Source organism: Pan troglodytes, chromosome X, assembly GCF_028858775.2.
Source record: "Pan troglodytes isolate AG18354 chromosome X, NHGRI_mPanTro3-v2.0_pri, whole genome shotgun sequence".
NCBI lineage: Eukaryota > Metazoa > Chordata > Mammalia > Primates > Hominidae > Pan > Pan troglodytes.
In genome coordinates this window covers 41,957,129-41,984,613 of record NC_072421.2, presented here as the reverse complement: position 1 = coordinate 41,984,613, position 27,485 = coordinate 41,957,129, and the positions used below count along the sequence as shown (strand labels likewise).

The following is a 27,485-nucleotide window of genomic DNA, read 5'->3' as shown; positions in this document are numbered from 1 at the left end:
CATGTCAGTGTGTGTCACTGTGTATAAGGCCCTCCTTTGAAAGAAAGTCTGAGCTTCTTAGATGGTCCTTGCGGAGCCCCTTAAGTGTCTTTGTAGAACTTTGTGTTTAGGCCTATTTGTGATTCTCTAGTTAGGATATCATTGTTAGGCTTCCCTCACCTGCAAAATAATCACTGTGAGCTCTCTTTTTAGTTTCTCTTTTTGGGAGAAGATTCCCAGCTTTCTTCCTTGACTTTCTGAAATACACTGCCTGCAAAGCCTAGCATTCCTTTCTGTCACCATCTCTTCAGGTTTCTTCTGTGTCATCAACCAACTCTTCCATTTTGTTCATTAGAAAGTCCAGAAGAACCATTTGCTTAGTATTACCTTTGCTTTACAAGAGATCATAGGGTCAAGTATTTAATCAGCTGTTCTGCTTTTAGCTACGATGAAAGGTCATCCCAATATACAGAAGTGTCCTTATAAAGAATTGCTCTAAAAGAGTGAGAAACAAATACTCTTGACTTCCATTGGTGAGGCAGTTGCTTTGAGAACTTAGAGATATCATAGCCTTTCATACCAAACCAGATGGGCTCATGGGCCACAGATCAAACAATATCTCAAAAGGATTTTTCTGGCTTTTTTAGAAGTTGATGGTAAAATACAGTACTCTGTTCTTCTGTTACTACTCAGTAAATTAAAATAAGGGCCGTATGTTTTGTTTCCTGCTTCAAATCTTTGAGAATTCATCATATATTGATGGCAAGATCCAAACCTTATCAAGTTCTGACATTATTTGTATTTGTGGTACAAATGAAGGTTGGGAATTTTGTCATTATCTAGAACTGGTGGGAATGATAATACTAGAATTATTTCCATTTTTGTCATTAGGAAATTCTACATAGCTTGTTAAAGTGGAATTCTGTTCAAACTGTGTTACCTACAACTCCCATCATAAAGTGACAGCCTATTCGCTGAATTTGACCCATAAGTAAATTTTGTCCCTCTAACTCCCACACACACAGTGTTTAAGTTTTAATAAGTCATCACGTGTGAAAGTCAGGATATTTAACATAAAAATTTGGGTTTCAGAGTTCCCTTAGAAGAACAAGGAATGCAGCAATACCAGGTCCACTTTCTCTTTTAGTAACTCTGGGTGGTTAATATGGCCTTTGAATGGACGCTCATTCTCCAGCACACACTGTCCGCACCACTCCCTGTTTTTGCACCTGGCCCACTTCATTCAACCACATTAGCTACCTGACCCCTGCGGGCATTCAAGTATGTACTTCTTAACCCAATGCTACCAGTGTGCAATGCTCTTTTGAATTGGAGGTCTTTATAGTATTTGAAGATCTTGATAGCATTTCCAGCTGAGACAAGGATTCAATGTTAATGGCTTTTTTATGGAAAAAATTCAACCTGGAAAGTAGTTACATAAATACTTAAAAGAAGTGTCTGGAATGTTGAGTAGTTTAGCAGAAAATCAGGGTAATATGAGCAAACTATGCTAGACAGTATTTCTGAATCCTTGGGAATAGATTTGATTATGGTGTGTGTAGCTTTTACAGCAAATACATTTTCTGTAACACATAGAAGGTTTCTAGCCATGTATACTTGGTACAAAAAGCATTGTGGTGTGGCTGGAACAACTGAACTCTAGAGGCATTGAGATTCCTCAGCCCCCAGGACTTCCAAAAGTCATTTTAGATCAAGTTACTAGTGTAAACTTTTTAAAAATTTAGGAAGTCTTCATTAATTTGTTTTCTTAAATGTTAGAGCCCCGAAATACTCTATTTACGTACACATATTTGAACATAGGGGATTTCTACAGTACCATTCATAGGTGTGCTTAAATTATGCTTAATACCACAAATTAGTACTATTGACTTTAAAAGCTATTCTTTTTTTTCTGGAATACAAGCAACTCTAAAGGAAACAAAAAGTAGCCCATAAACTCACTGCCCTGTTGGCATTAAAAATAATAATAGGCTGTGCGCAGCGGCTCATGCCTGTAATCCCAGCACCTTGGGAGGCCGAGGTGGGCAGATCACTTGAGGCCAGGAGTTCGAGACCAGCCTGGCCAACATGGCAAAACCCCATCTCTACTAAAAATACAAAAATTAGCTGGGTGTGGTGGCACACGCCTGTAATCCCAGCTACTTGGGAGGCTGAGGCAGGAGAATCACTTGAACCCAGGAGGTCCGCGGAGGCTGCAGTGAGCCAAGATCCCACCACTGCACTCCAGCCTGGGTGAAGGAGCGAGACCCTGTGTCAATAATAATAATAATAATAATAATAAAAGTAATAGGCACACATGGTTAGAAATTACACATGGTACAGGAAGGTACAAAGTGAAAAGCAAAAGGCTTCCACGTCTACACTCTCTGAAGAGGTTTTCTTGTAACTATTCTCGATAAAATGTCTATGCATATGCTAGTATATAAAATCCGCTGGCTTTTATATAAGGATATTGTCGAATTTCTATTAAAATGAGTTTGTTTCTTAATGTGATTTATTTGCCTTGTGTTTAGAATATTGCATGATAAAGTTTATTTTATACATATTATACTTTTATTTTACTAATATATGAAAAGCCATATTTCAATGACCCCTGTACATTTTTCATGCTGTCTCACTCCCAATGGCCTCTGTGCATGTAAGTAACCTGTTGAATGACTATGCCTCTGTGTTTTTGGTGGTTTTCTTTTATTAAGTCCTTTTTTTATCAGCAAGCAACTTAAAACCTTTAAAAGCTCATCCTTTAAGTGCTTTCCTAATATTATTGATATCTCTTATTTTAAAATACCCTTTTTTTATTGTTTCTCAACCCTATGACCGTGTGGCAATTTCATTTAGACCAGAGTAACCTCTTCATGCTGCTCATTTATGGTTAAGATATTGATGTTTAACATATCTGTTTCATTTCATTTTCATAACACGTCTGTTTGTGGTTTTGATGGTTGACATCTAACTCATTCTTATGTGTTTTTTAAAAAAATGACAAGTCTTAAATTTGGTAGGATCAGAGTTAGGGCTCTATAGAGGGATAGGTGTGTGTATATACCATTCGGAAAGCTTGTGTCATCATCATCATCTTGCTCTTTTGTGAGATGCTTGCTTATTTTTATTAAAATATATTAAAACATATCTGCTTGTCAATGCACTTCTTCTGTAAGCATACTTTTTCTTGATGGAAATATCACTCAGAGGGCAATAGGTCTAAAAAATAATGCCATCAGCACTCCTGCTTTTATTTTTGCAACTCTCATCACTCCATTACTACTGCAGTATAACTAACTAGCCCTACCACAGAGAGCCTCATGTTCATTTTAATTTTGTGAGTCTGCCATTCTGAACACAGAAAACATTTCTTGGTTTTTAGCTATTGCTAGAGGATATGCTTTAAAGACTTTCAATCAACCTTTATAAATCAAGTTATCAAAAGAAAACAAATGTGCAAATACCCATTAATATACACTAACCTCTATTTTAATATATCATGTTTCTTTTTTTATATATTGTGATAATGGTGCTTTTTGTTTGTTTCTGATCTATTCTATTCCCAAGTATCTTATTTTGCATTTTAAGTGATTGGGCAAATCACTAATGTTAAGAACTAAGGTGATATTCACAGTCATTTGGCCATATTGTTTCTAGGAGTAGAAGGTTCTCTTAATAAATGATTGGCTAAAGTAACGCAGATTTCGGCCGGGCACGATGGCTCACACCTGTAATCCCAACACTTCGGGAGGCCAAGGCCAGTGAATCACCTGAGGTCAGGAGTTCAAGACCAGCCTGGCCAACATGGTGAAACCCCGTCTCAACAAAAATACAAAAATTGTCTGGGCGTAATGGCAGGTGCCTGTAACTCGGGAAGCTGAGGCAGGAGAATCGCTTGAACCTGGGAGGCAGAGGTTGCAGTGAGCCGAGATCGCGCCACTGCACTCCAGCCTGGGTGGCAGAGCGAGAGTCCACCTCAAAAATAAATACATAAATAAATAATAAAGCAGCCCAGATTCCTTTATTACATCATCAAATCAATTTTACTGATTTATTTTAACCCCTCTAAAATCCAGGGTTTATTCAATATTCTTTAAAAAAAGAAATGTCAGTATGTAACTGACAGCATTTGGGTATGACCATACAAAAAATATTACAGGAAACACAGACATACAATTTTAGCCCTTTGTGAGAATTTCCAAATGTGTGTGAGAATTGGACCATGTTGAATTTCAACAGGAATGGGCATCTGCTCAGGAAAGTTTTGTACATTGCTTGAAATTGCTTTTATCATAGTGTTAAGAGGCAGGTTTCAGAAAAATATTTGTTAAAGTATTTCTCCTCAGTCTGTAGTGATTAGAGAACTCCACTTTTGCAAAGGTTTCTGAGCTCAGACTCTGCTTCATGATTCTTTCCATCCTGATCCACCATACACAGGCTGCCCATGTAATGGGCGACAAGTTTTCAGGCCCAGGAAAGCATGTAACTCTCCTTACATATTCAAGACTTTCCATTGAGTGGATATCTGGGTTACAGTAAAGCTTGTGAGATGCTCATTGATAAGCTTGTGCAATAGTTACAGAACTTGCCTTAGAATCTAGCATGCCACCTTCATCAACTCTGTTGAAAGAAAGAACCATGAAGTTAAAGACCAGCTGTCCATGCATTTCTCATCCATCTCTAGAAATGATCTAGCTGGCCCCTCTCCTGGTTAACTTTAGTTGCATTCATGCTATATTCATGTTGGTCACTGTCTGTAGACTTTTTCTTTTTAGTATTGCTGACTTCTTAGAATTGGAAAAATATGAACAGCATGTGGTTTCAAATGAATTCATATGATTTGTTGGATACTACATGAAAAGATATGTAGTATCTTTTAGATTTGGACATTTTAATGCATGTGTTCAGCATCTTTGGATGCCCCTAGTTCTAAAGAGCATTTTCATGGGCTTAAAAATGAAAATTTCTCCCTAGATGCTATATGACTTAAATTACATGTAAGCCATATATCATAAGTTGGATTCATATTTTTAAGACATGGTTTTAATATAACTGTAGTTTTGCCAGTAAAATTATAATTTATGTACATGAAATAGTCATTCTACAAATTTATCTTTCTTCTAAATCTTTGCGTTTTAGTGTTTGATCAATTAGATCTTGTCACATATGAAGAAGTAGTAAAACTGCCAGCATTCAAGAGGAAAACACTAGTCTTATTAGGTAAGTTTGATTGTGTAAGTGGGTTGCTTATTCTCACTTTCAAAACATTTTGTGAACATTATTAAGAGTTGTCAGTTTTAACATTCTTTTTTTCTAAATGACATAGGCGCACATGGTGTTGGGAGAAGACACATAAAAAACACTCTCATCACAAAGCACCCAGACCGGTTTGCGTACCCTATTCCACGTAAGCAATGTCTCAATCTCTTTTCATTATATTTTTCCTATCACTTTTTTAACTCTATAATTTATGTATTTTTTTCTGATTACATAAGGTATAACTGTTCATTATAGGAAATTTGTAAAATCAAAAAAAGAACAAGGAGGAAAATGAGTTAACAATAATCCCAACCCCTCTTTCCCTATAATAAGTGCTATAAATATTTTGTTGTATACCCTTCTAGGCTTCTCTGTTGTATACCCTTCTAGGCTTGTCTTAGTACAGATATGTGTATAAAGTGTGTGTGTGTGTGTGTGTGTGTGTGTCTGTGTGTGTGTTTTAAATAAAATTAGTTTTATCCATTCTGTTTGTAACAATTTTTCTAACAATATGTCATACACATTACCTAGATGAATTATTCTTCAGAAAAATAAGTTTTCATAGTTGTACAGTTTCTGATATGACAATTTTTTTCCCTTAATTAATATTTAAATTGTTGATTTCTTACCACTTTTTAAACCCAATCAATATGCTAACAGTTGTTTCTGTAAAGATTTTCAAATCTGTAAGATTTTTAATTCTCCTTATTTTCTGTATCTTATTCTTAACCTCTTGCCCTCTTCATTTTCTCAATTATAAAATGAAGTAATTCAGGATTGCAGAGAGGATTTGAGATCATGTGTATGAAGCACTTAGCAGATGGTGGATAAGTAGAAGCTATCTACCACTATCATTTCATTATTATCATCATTATTCTAAAGTTTAAAATTTTAGGCCAGGCGCGGTGGCTCATGCCTGTAATTCCGGCACTTTGGGAGGCTGAGGTGGGCGAATCACCTGAGGTCGGGAGTTTGAGACCAGCCTGACCAACATGGAGAAACCCCGTCTCTACTAAAAATACAAAATTAGCTAGGCATAGTTGTGCATGCCTGTAATCCCAGCTACTCAGGAGGCTGAAGCAGGAGAATCACTTGAATCCGGAGGTGGAGGTTGTGGTGAGCCGAGATTGTGCCATTGCACTCCAGCCTGGGCAACAAGAGTAAAACTCCGTCTCAAAAAAAATAAATAAAATTTTAACCCCAGAAGCTTTCTAGCAGCTCAGGGTTGGAAGAGCTAAAGGAAAATTATTTTTTAAGAGCAACAGGAGAAAATGTGAAGATTGGCTCCATTCTATAGGGCCTTCACATGCCTTCCTGAAGCAATGTCAATACCACTTACAGTTATCTGTACACCTCAGAGAGCCAGGAGGCTTCATGAGACAACCTTCATCCCAAAACCCTGTCTGATTTACACAAGAAAAGAAATGTATCCAATAGTGTCTCATTTGGCACTACTGGGGTTTTCTAGTAAAACACTTTGAAGTGTTCTTTTAATTCTCCTTATGTCTAGATCATGAGTACAGCAAGCTTAGCTAACATTTAGCTTCTTCTTAACCACGTAACAACTGAACTTCCATGTTATTAAATGGCCAGTTAACTAGTTTGGTTTTAAAACTTACCTTTGATGATGTCAATCATGACTAGTCTTTGAAATATTTGACCCTGTATGTGTATATAACATATATCTAACTACTGAGATGACTGAAGATAGTACAACATCAATATGTTATGTAAGTTCTTGGCTGGGCGCGGTGGCTCACACCTATAATCCCAGCACTTTGGGAGGCCGAGGTGGGTGGATCACATGAGACCAGGCGTTTGAGACCAGCCTGGCCAATGTGGTGAAACCCCCTCTCTACTAAAAATACAAAAGTTAGCCGGGCATGGTGGCACGCACCTGTAGTCCCAGCTATTAGGGTGGCTGAGGCATGAAAATCGCTTGGAACCCGGGAGATGGAAGTTGCAGTGAGCTGAGATCTTGCTACTGCACTCCAGCCTGGGCAACAGAGTGAGACCCTGTCTCAATAAATAAATAAATAGTAACGCCGGTTCTTCAGCTTTTGATGTGCCTAGAGAAAGGGCTTCTCTTAAAATGTCCACATTTTGATGACCACGAGCACTTTATGTTCTAACAGGCTAGCAGGAAAGGGGGATTCCCCGTTAGTTTAGGCTCATGTACACAGAAGAGAGTAGCATAAATTTGTTCTTTCTCAAAGAAAGAAGGAAGCAAAGAAATTGAGAGAGAGAGGGAAAAAAAGGGAAGGAAGGGAGAAAAGAAAGGGGGGTAGGGAGAGAGAATATTAAAACCAGTGTTCCTGGCTCATCTAGAAAAACATTTCCTAAAGTGTGTTTTGCAGGATACTGGTCCTATTAGTATCCACAGAACTAGAGCTTATTGGCATATACTTCAGTTACACTCACTTAGGTGAGGGGTGGGCAAGCCTTTTCTGTAAAGGACCAGATAGTACACATTTGAGGCTTTAAGGCCATACAGTCTATCACAAGCACTTAGCTCTGCTGTTGTCTCATGAAAACAACCATAGGCAATATGTAAACAAAAGCACATGGCTGTGTTCCAGTAAAACTTTGTTTACAAAAACAGACAGTAGGTGGCCAGGTGCAGTGGCTCACACCTGTAATCCCAGCACTTTGGGAGACTGAGGCGGGCAGATCACCTGAGGTCAGGAGTTTGAGACCAGTCTGGCCAACATGGTGAAACCCCGTCTCTGTTGGAAATACAAAAAATAGCTGGGCATGGTGGTACACGCCTATAATCCCAGCTGCTCAGGAGGCTGAGGGCACAAGAATCTCTTGAACCCAGGAGGTGGAAGTTGCAGTGAGCTGAGATCGCACCACTGCACTCCAGCCTGGGCTACAGAGTGGGACTCTGTCTCCAAAATAAAAAAATAAAAATTAAAAAAAGACAGTAGACCATATTTGGCCCATAAGCCAGTTTGTCACCTCCTGATTTAGGTCTTCCATAATAATTATGGGTATGTCTGGCCACAGTCATTGTGTTTTCAGTGTAACGTGTCTTTTGCTGTATCCTAACATTCTCCTTTTGCAAGATGTTATAGAACATCACTTTTCAATAGAACTTTCTGTGACAATGACAGTACTTGATGTCTGTGCAGTCCAGTACAGTGGCCACTAACCATACGTGGTTATTGAATCCTTGAAATGCCGCTAGTGAGACTGAGAAACTAAAATTTGAATTTTATTTAATTTTGGCTTATTTAAATTTAACCATATGCAGTTTTCCATTTTTTTATTCTCCTTTTTTCCTTCTACACAAGACCCAACTGCATGAAGGCATACAGTGAGTTATATTAATCTTGGGTCATTTCACGTCTTCCTCCTGTGGTGGTTCATGAAGGGATAAAATACATCTCACCTGAACACTGAAAGATTCACCAAACCAGACAACTCACTGGCTACTATGGTGTGATGCACACAGATAAATATGGTTTCTAGAATTTAGTTCTGCAAATCCACTGGGGGTGAGAACAGGGGATATGAGATATACGCTAAAGAGTCCACAGCTTTTAGGAAGAGACTGGGTTTGAGTAAATGTGTTGGGAGCGTAGTAAGCTCATCAGCTCAGCCTTTTAAACCTCTTGTGCCATGTGACTTTGCAGATACAACCAGACCTCCAAAGAAAGACGAAGAAAATGGAAAGAATTATTACTTTGTATCTCATGACCAAATGATGCAAGACATCTCTAATAACGAGTACTTGGAGTACGGCAGCCACGAGGATGCGATGTATGGGACAAAACTGGAGACCATCCGGAAGATCCACGAGCAGGGGCTGATTGCAATACTGGACGTGGAGCCTCAGGTAATGCCCAGCCTCCCCGAATGTCTGACATCCTGCCTGCATGCCAATAAGCACAGATTCTGAAATCAAAAATGCCATCAGAAAGTCACAGGTCACATAATAATTTCATAAACCGCAGAAAAGTATCAGTAATGGAGGCATTGGGGGTTCACAGTCTAGAATGCCAGCTGACTAATCGTTGGACTCAGTGCACACACCATGTATTTAAGAAGCAGAGATTATTCTCTTAAGAGGTTTATTATATGCAGAAGCTCAATAAGGTTCCTGATTGTGTCTACGCCTGCCAGAAATCCTACGATCATCTGACCTCAGGATGAGGCTCTGGCACTTTGTTATCACAACAGCCACCTTCCCTCTCTGGGTACAGCTCACGCTGGACCATCAGAGCCTCTACCAGCACATTATGTTAATCTCCAGTGAGAAACTGATCCTGGGGCCTGGATCTGAAACACAGCACTAGCTTTATGAAAGCAAGCATGAGTGAGCCCAGATGTCAGAGACAGCAGGGATGGAAACCCATGGTGGCTCTCAGCCTCTGCCATTTCCTTACCTGAGCACAATGCCTGACCCTGAGCAAAAACTAGGAGAGAGATAAAGACTTGGAAGAGGACTCAAAAGAGAGCCAGACACAGAGATGATGAAATGGTTTCTAGATATGTCTTGCAGTAGGAATTATTAAACTTGAAAAAGAGAAAGCTGAAGGCTTTACATCAAAAATGCTGACAAGCTGTTTTTTCATCTCTGAGTACAAACCAAGTAGATATGGGAGGTAAAGTATAGTAGGAAGGATTTGGGAGTTGTAGACATCAAGGTGGGTTGTAGGAGAGGCTTGTGGGTGCCATGTGACTCCTGGGTCTGCCATTTCTAGGACTGATCTGTACCAAATCTCCTTTAACCCTTAGAAATAGAACCAGTATGCTACCTGCTGAAATAGTAGACCAGCTTCCCTCAAGCAGGCTGTGTTTCATCAGGAGGCTTACCTGGCTATCCTAGGCAGGGCGAATCCCTGTTCAAGGGCCACTGTATGAGACTTGGTCCCCTAACCATCCCTAAAGCAAGGACAGAACCTATATAGCCAGAGTCTGTGTGACCTGGGACCTGACAGCTCAGTTTCTGGGCTCCAGGATCCTAATTCGTGGCCAGTGGGTTCACCCATTTCCGTTTACAACACCTGATGGAGTTCTTGAACTTGGAACTTTGGAAACCACAAAAGGATCTGTTTAAGGGGCTAGGGAGGAAAGCAGCAGTAGGGTGAACACTGCCGTTTACTTAACAATTAACTTGGACCTATATAGAACTAAATATATGATGTGTACCACAGATTGATTTTTGTTTAACTACTAATCCCTCCTTACTAGGGATTGGAAAAATCTTCTGGCCAGGGGTGGCTAGAGGCAAAGTCTCAATCCTGGTCCTGGTCTTCGACATCCTCTCCTTGGGTTCCACACTGGTCTTCACCTGAACGTCGTTTTCTGCTGGTAGTAATGTCTCTAGCAGTATGCTGGCTGCAGGGCTCCTCAGACTCCCTCTGCATTACCTAAGTCCACTTTCGAGGGCTTTCTGCCTTACCTGCCTCCGCTGCTGCCGCCGCCACCGCCACTGCTGCTGCTGCCGCTGCTGCTGCTGCTCCACCCATAGCGTCCAGCTCTCCCTGTCTCCTTGCCCTTGCACAGCCATGCATTGCTCTGCACTGCTGAGTGGGAGACACTTCTCTCAGCCTCCTCAGGACACCCACAGCAGTTACTTTTTACCCATTGCACTTGGCCCCAAAGCACCTCCTCACCCCGGCTGGGCACTCTCCTCTGCTCCCCTGAGTGCTGGATGAGCTCACCTGCACTCTTCTCTCCTGCTTCCTGGGTCCCTGCCTCTCAAAACTGTGATCTCTCAGATCCACCTAGCCCTGAGGGCCGGCCATAAGCATCCTGGCTGCCTGAGTCTCTTTGGGCCAGCGGCCCTGGGGATAGGGATTGCCCAGGTCCTGCTCCTCCTGTTGGTCTGGTTGACTACACTGGTCCCAGGCCCTCCTGCGCAGGCCAGCCTCATGCCAGTCCTGGTCTCACAATGACCATTGCATACCACAGTACAGCTGAGAATGCCCGCAGTCTGCACCGACTGGGCTTCACTCTCGGGCTTCTCTGCCCTCAGCCCAGTCTCTCCTCAGCTGGACAAGGCCTTCATCCTGCCTTCAGGATGCCCGTGACCATGAACAACTTGCTTTCAGGCAGAGCTTCACTGCTCCAGGGAGGCTCTCTCCTTAGGACATTTTTCTCCATCCCCCTTTCCCACTCCAGCTTCTTAGATGACCCCTCTACTGTATCTTACAGACAATTTAATCCAACAAACTTGTATTAAGCCCTTATTATATGTCAAGCACAGGGTCAGGAGCTAAGAATACAGTTCAGAAGACAAGATGGTGAGGATGAAATTCCTTCCTCATTGTACATCCAAAACTGTCCATAACAGAAGGGCCTTGTGGCATTTTTTAGAATCCTCTCACTTCTGCCAAACTACATGTGGACCATAGGAAAACCACCTAACACATGTCCAGCTCTTTTAGTACAGGTCTAATACTTTATGCCATCTTATTTCAGACAACTGAGGCCCAATTGAGCACGTCTAATAATACTATATGATAAGATGTTGTGGTCCAACTTTAAAGCTAGAGGATGATGGTAAAGACATTAAACTAGAAAGAAATTAATAACCTAGCTTCTCATAAAATAGTAATAGATTATGTTCTTATAGTGCTGTATATTTTGCCAGGCGTTATGACTTCTTACCTAATCCTTGTAACCCTATGAGCTGGAGATCAGTATCTAGTTTTGTAGATGGAGAAACCAAGGCTTAACATAATTGTGACTCGATTAAGGCTTTACAGCCAATTGAAAGTGAGGTGTGAAGTTGAACTGTGTTGATTTTTAAATTTTTATTCTTTTACAATAAATCCCCACTTCCTTTCACTGTACCACCCTAGAAGAGGTAACCCTGGGAATCCTTAAGATGGTTCACCTTATCCATAGTAGTACAATGTAAAGCCTCATTTTTTCTTAACATTCAGAAAAATCTATAATTCAGTCAAACCTAAGAAAAGCTGTAGAATTTATTTCTCATGAAAATAAAGCTATGGCTCAGAAAATAATCTGTGCCCCTAAAGCTGAAACTGTAATAGCCCCAGTGTGTAATCAGAGCTTAATGTGATGGTTTTAGATTTTAACTTTATTCTGATGTATCCATTTGTAGCATGAAAAAGTTAATAGTAGCAGAATATTTGTAGTTTTGCTTTTGCCCACAGCGGAAGAGGTCATCATCAAGAGGCAGCGTACAGTCCTGTTAGGAATCCATACTTTAAAACAAGAGCCAGGTTCTGAACCAGAGACTATTTTGTGAAATCAGTTAGCTCTCTTGAGATGGGTTCTGGGGTCACTGCACTCTTCCTAAACCCTTAGATTTTTGTACAAAATGACTCAGATGCTTGCCTCTGTGTGCCTTTTAAGTTTGCAAACCAGAATAGATATCTGCCTCTTATACACTTGGGTCAAATGAGTTTCTATTCCTTGAGGATAATAACCTGAGATTAATTATTGGCCATAGCCAAGCCATAGAATCAATTTATCTCCACAAATGTTAGATTAATGTTACTTTGACTATCTGAATCTAGCATGCTTTCAGTGATCTTTCTAGAGCATGCTCTTTCTCTCCCTGTCCATATCTGTCCCTGTTTCTCTCTCTCTCTACACACATACACACTCTCTCTCTCTCTCTGTCTCTCTCTCTGCCTCTCCCCCTCTCTCTCACTCTCTGTCTCTCTCTCTGTCCCTGTCTCTCTCTCCGAATCCCAGAGAGATTCGGAGAGAAATATTTGCCCATGAACATTAAAAAATGTGTGCCTCATCCTGAGTCAGAAAGGAAGAGGGTTTAGAGTTCATCTTTAAGTCACCTATTAACTGCCTGAGAGAGGGGAATCCTTGTGAGCAATTCCATTTCCTGTCCCTGAAGTAACTCTGAACCTCAGCCAGGCTACCACAGCACCAAAAGTGGCACCCACTTGAGACCCGTAAGTAGTGCAGAGTATGGCCCAAAGACCTTCAAGAACAAGCGAGGAAATGTGTGGTGAGTCTGCTGAAAATATGAGGCTGACTAGGCAGGAAAATCTCAATCAGGATTTGAGGCATCTTAGAATTTTTGAAAGTACAATAATAAAGTATAGAAATAGAAAAAGCTACAAAAAGGAGGAGAAAGCAAATATGCTAACCACAGGGCTACTTTAGTTACTGTGATAAACATTAAATTTGGCTCTGAACTTCCTGACAACCAGGGCAAAAAAAAGGAAATCAAGGAATATAACCTGATTCGTAGACATAAGAGGCATTTGGCAATGTGAGGAACATGGCCACCATTGATGGTTTTATGCAGTGAGTGCAGTCTATGGATATAGACCAAGGGTGTGAATGCAGTGCAGAGTTGGGCAATCTGCAGGAAGCTAAACTAATGTTCCAAGCAGTTTGTTTTCTGCTGTTGTAATGTGATAGCTGGAATGGAAAACATGATAAGGACTGGGTAGCTGGCAGGCTGGGCCACTGAGTGCAGAAAAAAACCATTTCATGCCCAGGGTGTCATTCTCTACTTCATCTGTGGGTTCCGTTCAGCATCCAGGCTGGGTGGACTTCCATCTAGCACTTAGAGTAGCTTTGGGGATAGAAGCAAATAGGATTCTTTCCCATCTCAGTTGCCCAGAAGCAGGCTATGGGATGGGTATATGTGTGTGACCGGGAGTAGGGGTGATGAGAAAACCTTGTCTCAGCTGACCCTGTATTCACCTGATCTATGAGCGTAGGAAGGAAGGAAAAAAGGCCTAAGATAATACTGACATAAAGGATATTTCTAAGTGAAGATCCCTGTTAGCTTGCTTGAGCTATATATGGACTTTGTCATAATGTTTGTTCCTTGCTTAAGTCTTCAGCCACAAAAGGATTGGCAAAGAAATTGCCAGTTACCTCTTTCAAAAATTAACATATGCAAGCTTAAAGAGCTTTCTTACCAGAAGAATCAGAGCCTAGGACTTTAAGAGTTAAAAAACTTTGATGGATAAATACAATGTACCAGTCTCCCTAAACCCACAAGAAGATGCTGTGTGACTAAAATTCAGAAATATAATCCTAGTGAAAGCCAACCTTGCACTAAAAAAAGAAAGAACCTTTCATGTCAAATTTGTCTCTTACATGCCTGTATATACAAAGAGGCTAAGAGAGTCCCTTCAGCCAAGAGAGTAGAGTGCTCTGTAGATGAACCTGCCTTAAAAGACAAGATAAATTCTGTGCAAATTATATCTACTATTTTTACATTTTAATTTTTTCATAAGGGCAGTTTATGCTGGGTGCCATATTGGGCATGAGTGAGACAGCTGAACAAGACACAGTCCCTCCCTTCAAGGAGGGTACCCGCTAGTCCCTGGGGTCTTGGGTTTCCCACGTGATGGGTACTTCAGGAGCACATGGGAGGGTCTCAGAGCTCACAAAGGACTTCCCAAAGAAAAGAGCATCAGTACTGAGTTCTGAAGGATTACTCAGCCAAGCAAAAGAGCAAGTGGGGAAGGGGAAGAGAGGATGGGAGGTTCAGGCAGAGGGAGTAGTAAATCAAAAGGCCAGGAAGCCAGAGAGAGTCTGGCCCTTTCTGGAACTGAAAGTAGTTCAGGAAGGCTGGTCCATGGAGCCAAAGGAGCAGAGAGAAAGGCTGAAGAGGTTAAGCATAGGCATGCTTGTGAGGGAGAGAGGTGACATTCATGCTGAGGAGTATACGTTTTATCCTGAGGCCAAGAGGGAACTGTTGCATTCTGAGCAGGGGAGCCATGGGTTTTGAATTTCAGAAAGATCATTCCAGTAGCAGGGTAGAGTATGGATTGGAAAGCAGCAAAACCAGAGGCAGGGCAACCAGTCTAATTACTATTACAATAAGCTGGGCAAAAGATGGAGCAATAGGAATAGCGTGAAGCAAGCAAATTTAAAGACCATTTAGAAAGAAAAATATGTGGGGAGCAGGATAGTTAAATTCTTGTGTAAGTGACAGCAAGATATTTACCACAGCGCATATGAATTAATCACATGTCAGTCACTTGTGAATTGGGCACCTGTATGTGTTGGGTTTTGTTCCTTGGAAGGGAGTTTGTAACCTCCAAGATAATCATATCCTCCTGGGGAGGAGCTGAAACAGTAATCCCTTAGCAGAATCAACTCCCGCAGCGTCTGATTGCAGCGTTGCAGTATGTCTATCCAAACTAGTAGCTGGCATTTAGAGGTTTTCAATGCCTTAGAAGGGAACTGAAAGGGATCTCAGAGGCCCTTCTGTCTTTGAGTGCAGCATTTTCTCATGGGTCTATACATTGCCCACAGCCACACAGTGTCTTTAGCGACAGGACTAAGACACAAAGTCTAGGGCTCCTAACTCCAGCCCTGGGCAAGGTTCCCCCTTCCCCAGGAGTCCCAGGGGGCTTTTCTGCAGAGCAACACACAGTTACAGTGGACAGATTTGCTAGCAATCCTTGGCTAGCAATTTGAAATTTGAAATGTGAGGGAGTGGCCTCCAGATTAGTGGTAAAACCAGCCGGCAGGTCGAAGTCTCCCCTTAAATGCATTTCCTGTTGATTAAAATTCAGGCTAAAACTAATAGCCAGGTTTAAATGAACATTAACCAACATAATCAGTGTTAACTTTTATGAAGAAAAATAGATTGATTCGTGAGTCATAAGAAAAATGTCCAGTTAGCCAACTTTTATTTTCTGATGGCTATTGTCCATCCTTTAGAAAAAAAGTAATATAAGTTATGTATAAAGTTGGTAAATTTAATAATACCTTGCCAAAAATTTGAGCCAAGAGCTTGGAATTTTCAGTTGTATAAAAATTTTTATAGACTCATTTGAAAGTTACATTAGTTATTTCTTCTTTTAAGTCGGGATTTTTTTTTTTTTTTCTTAACACAGGCACTGAAGGTCCTGAGAACTGCAGAGTTTGCTCCTTTTGTTGTTTTCATTGCTGCACCAACTATTACTCCAGGTTTAAATGAGGTAAGAATCAATCTGTTTTTCCCCGAATAAGCTGTAAGGATCAAGCCTTACTCCCCAGCACAGTCAGAAGCGTGTCAGTCTACATTTGCAGCAAGGCTGCTCTGATGAAATGGGATGTGGAATAGAATGCTACATGGGACAGTCTTATCAGTAAGCTGACTTCTAAAATCTGAGGACAAACACCCTCACTCCCACCAGGACCGAGGCATCCCAGGTGTCTCACAACCTCCAGGGCTGCCAGCCTATTCCCTCTCCGGATAGGGATTGTGTGGCCCCTGGAGCGGAACCTTTGTGGAATTTCTCTCCAGGCCCCTGAAGACTACCAAACCTAGAAATCAGCTCTGTGCACTGTCAAGCCAGCTCAAGTCAGAAACTGCCACAGACATGGTGCTCATGAGACTTGGCTGCCGACTTAGAAGGTTTTCCATTGCTGAGCAGATCAAAGGGTAGTTACCATGTGTCTGCTAAGTGTAGCAGTGCCTATCTTCTGTAGGTTCCTTAGTTAAGGGGAGACTCTTATACAAAGTTATCCTGAAGACCATTGCTTTCACAGCTTCTAGAAATCATCAGAGGACTCTTGATTGACTCTGTTCAGTCAACACTGACCTAAACTCACTCAAGCTTAAAATCTAGTTAAATCATGGCTTGGAAATTTTCCCTTTGTGTACCTTTAAGGAAGATTCAGGATTTTGATTTACCTATGTTACTCATATTTTCCGTCATTATGTTTTTGTCATTTCATCTGCAAGAGGTATATTCCTTTGTAAAATTCTACCTTCCCATCTTATTTAATACATAAGCATGTTTGAAACTCCACATTGTGGTTAGCTTTTATCCTTCAGTTGCCATGTATTTTTCTTGAATCATCATCTTTGCTTTGTTTTTGTTTTGCCTGTTTTCCTGCCTTTACTAATTTTCCATAGCTGCCAAAATGGTGCAGAAAATTGCCTGTAAGTACCAGCTAGGAGGTGGTGAAATACAGCCGTGTTTCTTTTAATAGATTTAGAATGTAGACACTTTGTTCCCACAAATCCTTGCTTTTGCTGTTAGAATAAAGGCATTTTGTTTTCACTGAGTTAAACCCTGCTCACGTGTGAGTCAAGCACACAGACAAGCTGTTGTCGAGGAAGAGACTGACAAATATAGCTTCGTCTTAAAAGATTCTTAAGAGGGAGCTTTATTTTTCTGTAAAGAGACCTACATTAAAAATGTGATACTTTCAGCCATAAATTTTCTTGAATATTTTCATCAGCCCAGCTTGCTGAGCAAATCATAAACTCTGCTAGTGGTTTTTGAAGCTCAGGACTATATATTCAAATAGAATCCCGTGTGCCAGAGAGTGATGTTGTAGGAATTGTTCCTTTTCATCCTGGTAGGAAGCACTCCTGTCTTTGGGTGAATGCACATTTGCTAAAATGGCGTTTTTTGCATTGTGTTGATTATAAAGTAAAGCCACAGTGAAAATACTATGCTTTTTAAGTGCAAGCCGAACTAGAAGGTGATGATTAACTGGGGTCTTATCTACACTGTAGTACTTAACACTAACATTCAAAGCATGCCCTGTCCTGCTTTGAAATGCCAGTAAAAGAGGACAAAACAGGTAGGACATTCTTGGTTCAGAGTGCCCTGAGAGAAAAGATTGAGTTCCTGTCTGCTGTGATGTCTGTGCATGCCCACTGCAGTGCCAGGACAGAATCAAGCAAGTCTCTTTATCTCACTTCTAGTCCCCTTTCTTGAGAGCTGTACCCAGAGAGCTGAGGCTTGCCTGGACCTCCCAGCAGCCTCCCAGGAAAGGTCTCTTGCCAATAACAGAGGGGCTTTAGAGAAGAGGAGAGGAGGGGAGGGGCCCTAAGCCAGTACTGGGCACTACGGCTCCTAGGTCCTTGAAGGTACCGCATCTTTTATTTTCTCTGGAGATCTGTCTCTGTCACCCAGGGCCCCAATTTCCTGGAAGAATTGCTCAGTCTCTTGATTTTAGATTTAATACTTGTAAAACCCTATAATGACTGGCACTAGTCAGACAAGTGCTTGTTCTTTTGACAGCATTTATTAAGCACTTACTATGCGTAAGGCACTATGCCTAATGCTGGGGCACAGCAATTACAGGGCACACAAGACAGGTTTATGCCCTAGCTGGAGAGATAGCCACTAATCAAATAAAGAGGTATTTCATTATCTCTATGTATATTTAAGACTCAGCCCAAGAGCTCACCCACCTAGTGTTTGGCAGGTAGGGGGTGGTTAATTTGACTCACAAAGTTCCCTAGTGTCAAGGTTGAACTTGCCCTTTGGGAGTTCAGCATGACAAATATGACTTGCGAAGATATAGAGGCAGACTTCTTTCTGGTGGCTCTTAAGAGACCCCTGTCTTGAAAGAACTGCCACTCTGTAGCAGAAGCTATACTTGCATGACAAAAGCTGGGACCCTAAACTCCCTCCTCCTGTTGGATCCGTCTTACAAGAGTTCTTAAAATCTGTGGCAAGCTGCAGCTTAGGGAACATCCTTTGTTGCAGCAAACCTCCCTAGAGTTCAGTACTCCCTAGAGTTCTCTTCCTTCTGTTTTTTTCATGAGAGATATGAGGACCTACGAACAGTGACATTTGTCTAGCCACTTCTAATGCAGACCAATTTGGGGGGATTCATCAGATGCCAGGTGCTGTTTATTGGGGAAACAGCCTTATTCCAGCCATTATTTGTAACACTCAAAGAGCTTTTGCCTCTGGCATCAGCTGCTATTGAGTGAGGGCCATTATATGTAATTGAATTCCTAGAACGTGTGGCACCTTTAAGTAGAAGAGGAAAAAATACAACTTAATTTGTCATCCAAGGGCAGGGACTTGTTGGTGCAAACACAGCTGGGCCCTGAGGCCTGGCTCCAGTGAGTGTGGAGGACCAAGGGGAGGGGGGCAAAGAGCTCCAGCCTTGCCACCGTAGCCCTCTCGCCAATTGGGAGAGTGGCTTGAGGCTAGGGCGGGGGGCTTCCTGCTGGCCTGTTTGGGCCACCATAGCCACTGTAACCCACACCTGGCATGGCCCTACCAAGGCTGACCCTGGGGACAGGCACAGCTAGGCCTGAGTGGGGGTGGCGTGTTTCCTGAAGAGTATCTGTTTTCTCTGGTTCGTCTGCTTTGTCATGGACCCTCTGTTGCATGTTGAGCAATCACTGTCTCCTCTGTCATGGAGCGGACTTGGCCTCATGCTGGCATATGGCATATCAGGGTCTGGCCTTGACTGTTTCTGACACTGGGATGAACAAAAATGTGAAAAGAGAACGAATCCAACTGATTTCTCTCTTCTGTTTGCTTTTCCCTCCTCTCATGCCCACCCCTACCTCCATCTCATCACCATTTAGGATGAATCTCTTCAGCGTCTGCAGAAGGAGTCTGACATCTTACAGAGAACATATGCACACTACTTCGATCTCACAATTATCAACAATGAAATTGATGAGACAATCAGACATCTGGAGGAAGCTGTTGAGCTCGTGTGCACAGCCCCACAGTGGGTCCCTGTCTCCTGGGTCTATTAGGCCTCTCCCCAGATATCTGAGCATAACTGGGAGCACCTCATTTGTGGAAAAGCCTCTTTGTTATCGGCCTTGTGTCAGCAGGTCATGATCCCTAGAGACTACCTAGTTGTAGTGTGACCTACATTTATAATTATTGTCATGTCCGAATAGATAGGAGGAGAAAAACAATTACACACTAATTTAAAGAGACAGTATCTTTTTTAATCAGTTCTCCTAAACTTTAATAAAATGTATCTTTAAATGTATGTATTATTCAATCCTTTGGAATGTTATATTTTTGGAAATCATAGCTTTTTATTTCCAAGGCCCCTAAAAACTGCACAAAATAGATGCTGCTTTCTATAATCTATTTTAATAATAATAAACAATGATTCTGTTACCTTGACTGGGGGTGGAACACTACATTCTTTTTAGAGTCTGATTTTATGGATTGGAATATTGGGATATCTTTCTTTCCTTTATTTATTTGAAATAATTAGTGTAGTGATTACAAAACAGTCATAAATTTTTAAAGGCCTTTTTTCTCTCTTTTTTTTTTTTTTTAGCATAGTATTTTTTTTTAAGTCCTTTATGTAACATCCAGATAATGTGATACTGTCTCTTTGAAGCACCCTGTAAACCTTTTAGAGATTTGAAGTTGGGTCTTGACTCTTAATGCATGTGGACAGTCGCGAGCGTTTATGCTGTCGGTGTGTCTGTGTTGGACAAAACAATCTGTAATCTACAGCAAAGTACATTCTACATTCCGTTCATGGGGCACACCCAGGGGAATAAGAATAAAATGCTATTATGACTAAGTTGTAAACCTATGCACATCCCTTGCATTTTGGGCAACTTTATAAAAAAAAAAGAAACTGATTTTTATTAACAATAATCATGTAGTGAAATGTGTTTGTAATTTTGTCTCAATTTAATTTGTTGTAAGGTGGGGTGGGGGGAATTGCTGGTTTCACCATTTCAGATCTGTGTTGTCTAAGAGTATTAACGTTTTAATTAAGCAAAGAAATGAGGATTTTTAATCTGTATGTAATTGTTTTAAAGCACCCATTTTAAGAGAAAATACTGTGCAATGAAGAAACCAGTTTAGGCATTTGCTATAAACTGAAATATTCCAAAAGAATCATCTATAACAGCCCTGTAAATTCCTTTAAAATGATAACTAACAGGACAGTTTGACCAATTTTTTTTAAATATACTTCCTTTTATGTGTTCAATAATTAAATGCCTTTGGGTCCTTCATTTCATTATAGATTTGTTCAGGCTTCCAAGCTGATAATCTTTACAATTGTATAATTTGTTTAGATGCTCATTGAACCTTTGAAGGCCCAGGAGTGAGTATCAGTTGGCAGGGTGACAAAGTAGCCTGCCAGAGCACAGCTGGACCACGTCTGACTCGCACAGAGCCATGCGCCCAAGGGCCACGGGTGTACTGGAGGCCACCTGTGGTCTCTCCTTCCTCTTGCTGTATCCCTTGGCACAGGGGAATCATCTGTCCTTGTTGCTTTAGAGACATTAACCATCTCATAACCCTTCCATGAAGTCACATTCTTCCAATACAGGAGATTCGGGCTGGGGTTCTCAGAATCTTTGCCAGAGGTCAGTAGAATGTTTTTCATTAGCATGTGAGGGTGTGAAGTGCTTATATTAACCTGTGATCCTTGAAAACATACCATCATTTTTTGCTTCCTGTAGGTTAGATGGCCTTGTCACTTTGTGCCTTGGCAGGATGTGCAGGGTGTGTTCTGAGCTGAACAGCTCCTCTTAAAGGACCAAACAGAGAAGGCATTAGTATACTTCTTTTACGTTGTCAACACCCTACCCGCCTCCGCCCCCCACCGCCTATTATTAAATGGTGGCGATTTTTTTTTTTCTGATGTTGTTCTTTGCCAGTGACCAGATGAGTCTGCAACTTACTAACAAGGTATTGAGTGAACTACTTCTGTTTGGGCCCCACAGTGGGGTGACCAAGCCACCAAACCAGAGATAAGCTCAACAGTGGTCTCACACTAGAAAGAGAGAGAAACCTTCAAAGAGTTGGGTAGGGCTGTGTTAGAACTGATTCGAATCTGATAGATGCCAAGGCCAGACAGTCATTCCTGGTATGGTACTGACCACAATTCGGGCTCTTAGTGTGAAGGTGCGCACTCTACCTCTTTTCTGGTGAAGCACAAAGACAACTACAACTAACACATGGGGAACAGAAACTTCCCTCCCTCTAGTGGAAACCCCCACGCCCCCACTTGCCCTTTGAGCCCACATCTCCAGAGATGCTGATGATGCCTGTCTTAAGCCATCTGCCATATTTATAAAGGTGGATTAAGCAGAGGAGGAGAAAAGCAATGCCAACTTAAATGTCTGTGGCCCCAGAATTCACAAGCACTGTAGCACTCATCCTCAGTGGCTTTATACGTCCTCTGAGAAGCACACAGGCAGGCATCATTCTTGCCATCATTCCGATGGTGAAATCCCTGCATGCGGAACTCATTGACTTCTCAAAGATGTTACCTGTTCCATTCCACTAATACATGTCTTCTCTAAAGCAGTGTCTTTATGACCTAGCTGCATACACTTACATTTCTGAATTCAGAGTAATTTCAGTACATTGCTGCTGCTGCTGCTGCTGCTGCTACTGCTGCTACTGCTACATTACAGTTGTCCACTAAGCAATCAGAGAAAATTGCTAAAAGCTTCTTTACTGCTTCCATTCCATCAGCAGAACCTTTTTTCTTTCTTTCTTTCTTTCTTTTAAAGACCAGAATGAATGTTTAGAGTACTAAATCTTATTAGTGGTCAATTGAAGTAGTGGAGAGCCACATTTTGAAGGTTCTCTCCCCCACCCAACTCCATTCCCCACAGCAAGAAAGGGAGTGTTTTTATATGTTGAATTCTTTGTTAAAAAGATGAAATGTCCTGATTTTCCAGTCACAAGACAGTAATTACTTTGCACATACAGCATATCCCATTTTAATGCTAAAAAGGGAAATGTCACTCAATTTAATTCATCTGGAAGTTTCCCAGTGTCAAGATAACATTGTAGCCTTTTTAAATGCAATTAAATGTATCTCTTGTCAGGTGAGATGATTTAAAATCTGCTCAGAGAGGAAAAGAAATGGTTGACCTACTTCTTGCTATTTGCATTCAGAAGGCATCGTCCCAGCCCATCCTATTGGTGGCAGAATATCTAAAGATGTCGCAAAGTCCCCCACTGCGGTAGAAATGCAGGAGGTGTTCCTGTTCCCCGTCCAATTCCTTCTTAGGCTGCTAGAGACAGCCAGTGGGCCAAGCCTTCCCCTGTGCTCCAGGCAGGCCTGGGCTGCAGCTAGTGTTATCTTTTTACAGCCTTTGATCTGATCGCTGCAGAGTTCTTTTGTTTTTAAATCACTTGTGTTTGTCTCTTCATTAAGGCTTCAAGTTTATTTCTTGAAAAAGTTTAGTCAATTGAACCACCCTCCAGGAAGATTCCCAGCGTGGAAACTGCCCCTGAAAAACAAGGCAGCCCAAAGCCAGCTCTCTTTTGTCCCCCACTGATGTCATGTCCTTTTTTTTTTTTCATTTCAGGCCAGTTTCTTAACTTGGGGCAAAGAGAATGTGTTGCTAAAGCTACCAAGAAAACTGCTTGATTAACAAATTCTTAATAGAAATGCCTCCCACACTGTCTCTTTGGAAAGAGAAGGCACCTTGGAATCGGCATTCCAAAACCAAGCTCCTTGTCATCCTCATCCCTCCTCCTTCTTGCTTCCTATTATCAAACTCGTGTGTGTTTCTTGTTTTCTCAGAACTGAACACAGCCTCCTAATTCCATCCTCTTGACTAGGGCTTACAATACTGAGAGCGATTACAGCCTGTAATAAGTTAAAGGTCCCTGAGCGTGGCTTTCTTGTTCTGCGCCTCTAATTAATTCTTCTATTAAAAGATGCTTTCCTTCTCACTGCAGCTTACAGAAAGGCTACAAGCTTTAATCACAGATCATTTCATTTGCCAGAGCCTTTCCTTTTCTAACTCCTTTAGAAATAAGATTTCCCTCTCTGTTTGGAATCTCTGGATACAGGACTCTCCTCCAAGCTCATGGCTTGATTGGCTTTGCCTGTGCACACACACATCAGTTTGCCTTAAACTTGGAGCTATGGGGAGTCCCAGATTTTCCAGCTTAGTGGGTGAAGTTTAGCTGTCACATACATCCAGGAAGTGGGGGAAAAGGGAAAAAAAGAGGATATTCACCACCATGTTCCCATCCGGTCTTTCCCCTGCCTTGCTTTGTGCAGCAGGTGGGCAGACAGAGCCCACAGAAACAGAAGTAGAAAGAGGGCTGCACCATCTCTGGGGCCAGCACTCCTAAGTCTTAGCTCTTTGTGGGGATAGAAAATCCTGAGCTCCCACCACCTCTCGTCTGACCCTCCATCAACTCCCTCGAACCTGTGCAAATGGACTGAGCAAAAGAAAATGGAAAGAGATGTTTGTCACCACACAGGAGACCTCCTTTCTGGCCCCAAGCACAACTCCATCTCTGCGTATGCTCAGAAACTCAGAATTTAGCTACTACTTATGTGTTAGCTCCATTCTCTCTGGTGTGTGACTGAGAGAACACGCCAGTGTTCTTACTGACAGAGGCTTAGGGGTGACCCTCTCTGGACCCAGAGGAAGTACAACCTCTGTAGCGGGAATTGTCCTTGGGAACAGAAACAGGCATTCCTCCACAGTGAGTGGCTCCCCCTATTTTTTTTTATTTGGAAGAGACCAAGAATTGGGGGAATTGATTTCCAGTCTTAGCTGTTTCCCGGAATGTCATCTGTGCAGGCAGGTAGGCGGCTGCCGGGTGCAGCAGGCAGCGTGACTGATGTGAAGGCCGCCCAATCCTCACGTGCTAAGACCCGAGTATCGTGTTTAATTGCAGTGTAGGCACGTCGCCATTCAAACTCAGTTCTGGGGTGGTTTTGCATAAAGTTTTGCCAACGTGTTCTTTTTTCTGTATGTATTATTGCCTTTTTATAAAAGGTGTTGAAGTATTGTCTCAGTGATAAAAAGAGAGAGATGTTAATGGTTGTTGTATATTTCACCGTATCCAATTGTAAGTATTTGCAGGGTACAGCAGAGCCTTAGCTTGCAAGAGCGTTTGTGCAGGAGGTGTCCCTCAACACCCAGGAGCCGAAGGGATTGGAAAGGTTTGGATTCTTTGTAAATGTCCTGCTTTTCTTTCTCTCTGTGTGTATCTATTTACATGCCTTAGCACACGCCCTCCCATCCTGATCCCTTTGCCCTGTCGCCGGAACAACCAGAATGCTGGTGCGCTGCCGGCACAGTACAAGTTGATGAAACCCTAATCAGTTATCTTGTGTGACAGGGGAAGAAGAGAAACTCCATAGTATTCCTTGTAGAATATACATACCTGTAGGATGCTGTGTAATGGGAAACCATAGAATTGGGCTTTTGTCATTTCAAAGTTGGAGAAATGTATGAATAAAATGTATAAAACATGAAAAGGCAGTTGTCTCCTCAGATTGCAGGCCAAACAGCTTGGGGACAAACAACAGAGGGTTAAAAGAAGAGGGATGGCCTGATGTCTAAAGGCCTCTGCAGAGTTCATCCACGCAGTTAGGCCTCAGACACCTTCCCACAATGGTTGGGGTGGGGTGGGGGTGTTGCAGAGGGACAGCTCCTGGCCCTGTAAAGGAGCACGACCCAGGCTCCTGGTGCCCATCCTGCAGGTTTCAGTCTTCAGCCATGGCTGTTAACAGACGGCATCCTGCAAGCAGTTCCAGCTCAGTTGCTTGCATTTGGATGCAGGCTTAAAATAGCTTCATCTTAAAAAAAAAAGAAAAGAAAAAAGAAAAAGTCTAAGTTGTGACATCTCCTAGAAATAGAAGTCTAAATTGATTTCGGTGGTGTAGGTGCCACAGCATGGAAAATGTGGCCCTTGGTTGACATTTGCATCAAGAGCCGTGGGAGGACGCCTGCTCCAGGACTGCCGCCCCGCCCAGTGCCTTTGTGATTTCATGGTTTGATTTGGTCTCTGGCTGGAGTCTGGGACATGCTTCCTGGCGTGCCTCACTAGCCTGGTTTACACACGATTCCTTCCCTGCCCTTGCCCTACGCTTTGCCCAAGCAAGGAACCATGGTGGCTTCAGAGACAACACTTGTATGTGTCACACACACCCTAGAAAGAGCCCAGGCCTGAATGAGCTTACCTGGCTCACTTTCAGAAGACACATATGAAGGAAACATAAACTACCAGTGATTATTTGCTTTACTCAAATAAATATCACGCTACAAAAATTGTATAGAAGAGTTTAGGCCACATTCAGACCCAAAATTTGAGCCCCTGGCCTTTTAGTTCAGAAAATCCTGTTACCTTTGTACAGACTTCTTACCCTAGATATACAGAGGACGGAAAGCAAAATGCTACCACCATTAAGCTCATTTTTTGAACTTCATGGTATTTAAAACACATCCAACATGGCAATATTAAGCTGGTAGAAAAATATAAACGTGTCTTTTCTGTGTTTTTGCCCAATTTGCTATAACATGATAAACTGAAGAAATAACACTAGGGATCATTCCATGAACCGCTATGAACAGCACATCGTGCAGAAAGAATGCAATGAGATTGGTGCAGGGTAATAGACAGAGTTCAAGGTCACTGAAGGTTGCAAGCCCCATGAAAGGTCAGTGTTGTAGTGCAAGTAAGCCACCCAGCCACTAAAGGAAGGGATGCTCTGGGAGAGAATGTTCCAGAAAGTGGTATGTGACTTTAACAACAAGTGAGCACACACACAAGGCATGGGACCTGCAGATAAAATCCCATGGCTGTGGCACTGTCGGAAATACTGCACCCACCACACGTATTCCCTAATCTCCTCACCCATCATTACCTTTGAAGCCAGGTGCAGTGGCTCTCTCCTGTAATCCCAGCACTTTGGGAGGCCAAGCCGGGTGGATCACTTGAGGTCAGGAGTTCGAGACCAGCCTGGCCAACATGGTGAAACCCCGTCTCTACTAAAAATACAAACATTAGCTGGGCGTGGTGGCGCGTGCCTGTAATCCCAACCACTCAGGAGGCTGAAGCAGGAGAATCCCTTGAACCCGGGAGGCAGAGGTTGCAGTGAGCCGAGATTGTGCCACTGCACTCCAGCCTGGGTGACAGAGCAAGACTCCATCTCAAAAAAAAATTTAAAAATAAACCTTTCAGGCGGTGGTGCCCAGAAATGTTTTTGCCATAGATGCATTCTTAGGCAGGATCTTGAAAGGCTTCAATCTACTGCTGTTGCCCTCTTCGCTCCTCCAAAGGCAGCTTTATAACCCTCCCCCCATGGCCACTTGCCCTGCAGAGAATCTGGCTCCTTTCTGCCACCAGAATGGTGTGATGAACAACTTGAGAGTGACAGAGGGGGCAGCCTGCTGGGACCTCAAAAGTGGCTTCAGGCCGGGCACAGTGGCTCATGCCTGTAATCCCAGCACTTTGGAAGGCCAAGGCAGGCGGATCACCTGCGGTCAGGAGTTTGAGACCAGCCTGGCTAACATGGAGAAACCCTGTCTCTACTAAAAATGCAAAATTAGCCGCGTGTGGTGGCACATGCCTGTAATCCCAGCTACTCAGGAGGCTGAGGCAGGGGAATCGCTTGAACCCGGGAGGCGGAGGTTGCAGTGAGCGGAGATTGCACCACTGCACTCCAGCCTGGGTGACAAGAGGGAAACTCAGTCTCAAAAAAAAAAACAAAAAAAAAGTGGCTTCGGGCCTGCAGGATGTTAAACTGAGGCCGGAGATGGGGAAATGGAGACCATGTACAAAGCAGGTGGCAGCAGCTTAGCCACACAGATCAAC

The 27,485-nt window shown here is 42.3% G+C and overlaps 1 protein-coding gene across 20 annotated transcripts in view; it reads left to right on the top strand.

Moving 5' to 3' along the window:
• CASK (calcium/calmodulin dependent serine protein kinase) overlaps positions 1–25,146 on the top strand; it is a 409,365-nt gene extending 384,219 nt beyond the window's left edge. For 12 of the 20 annotated variants that reach the window (XM_063803839.1, XM_063803837.1, XM_063803840.1 and 9 more), the window contains 5 exons: positions 5,122–5,202; positions 5,309–5,389; positions 8,880–9,082; positions 16,056–16,139; positions 19,493–20,891. In XM_063803839.1, coding sequence (XP_063659909.1) covers positions 5,122–5,202; positions 5,309–5,389; positions 8,880–9,082; positions 16,056–16,139; positions 19,493–19,669 — 626 coding nt within the window. In that variant the 3' untranslated portion in view covers positions 19,670–20,891. Of the gene's footprint in view, positions 1–5,121; positions 5,203–5,308; positions 5,390–8,879; positions 9,083–16,055; positions 16,140–19,492 lie in introns of all 20 variants that reach the window. The other 8 variants (XM_016942916.3, XM_016942911.3, XM_016942908.3 and 5 more) reach the window with 3 other exon arrangements.
• The last annotated feature ends 2,339 nt before the right edge of the window (positions 25,147–27,485 follow it).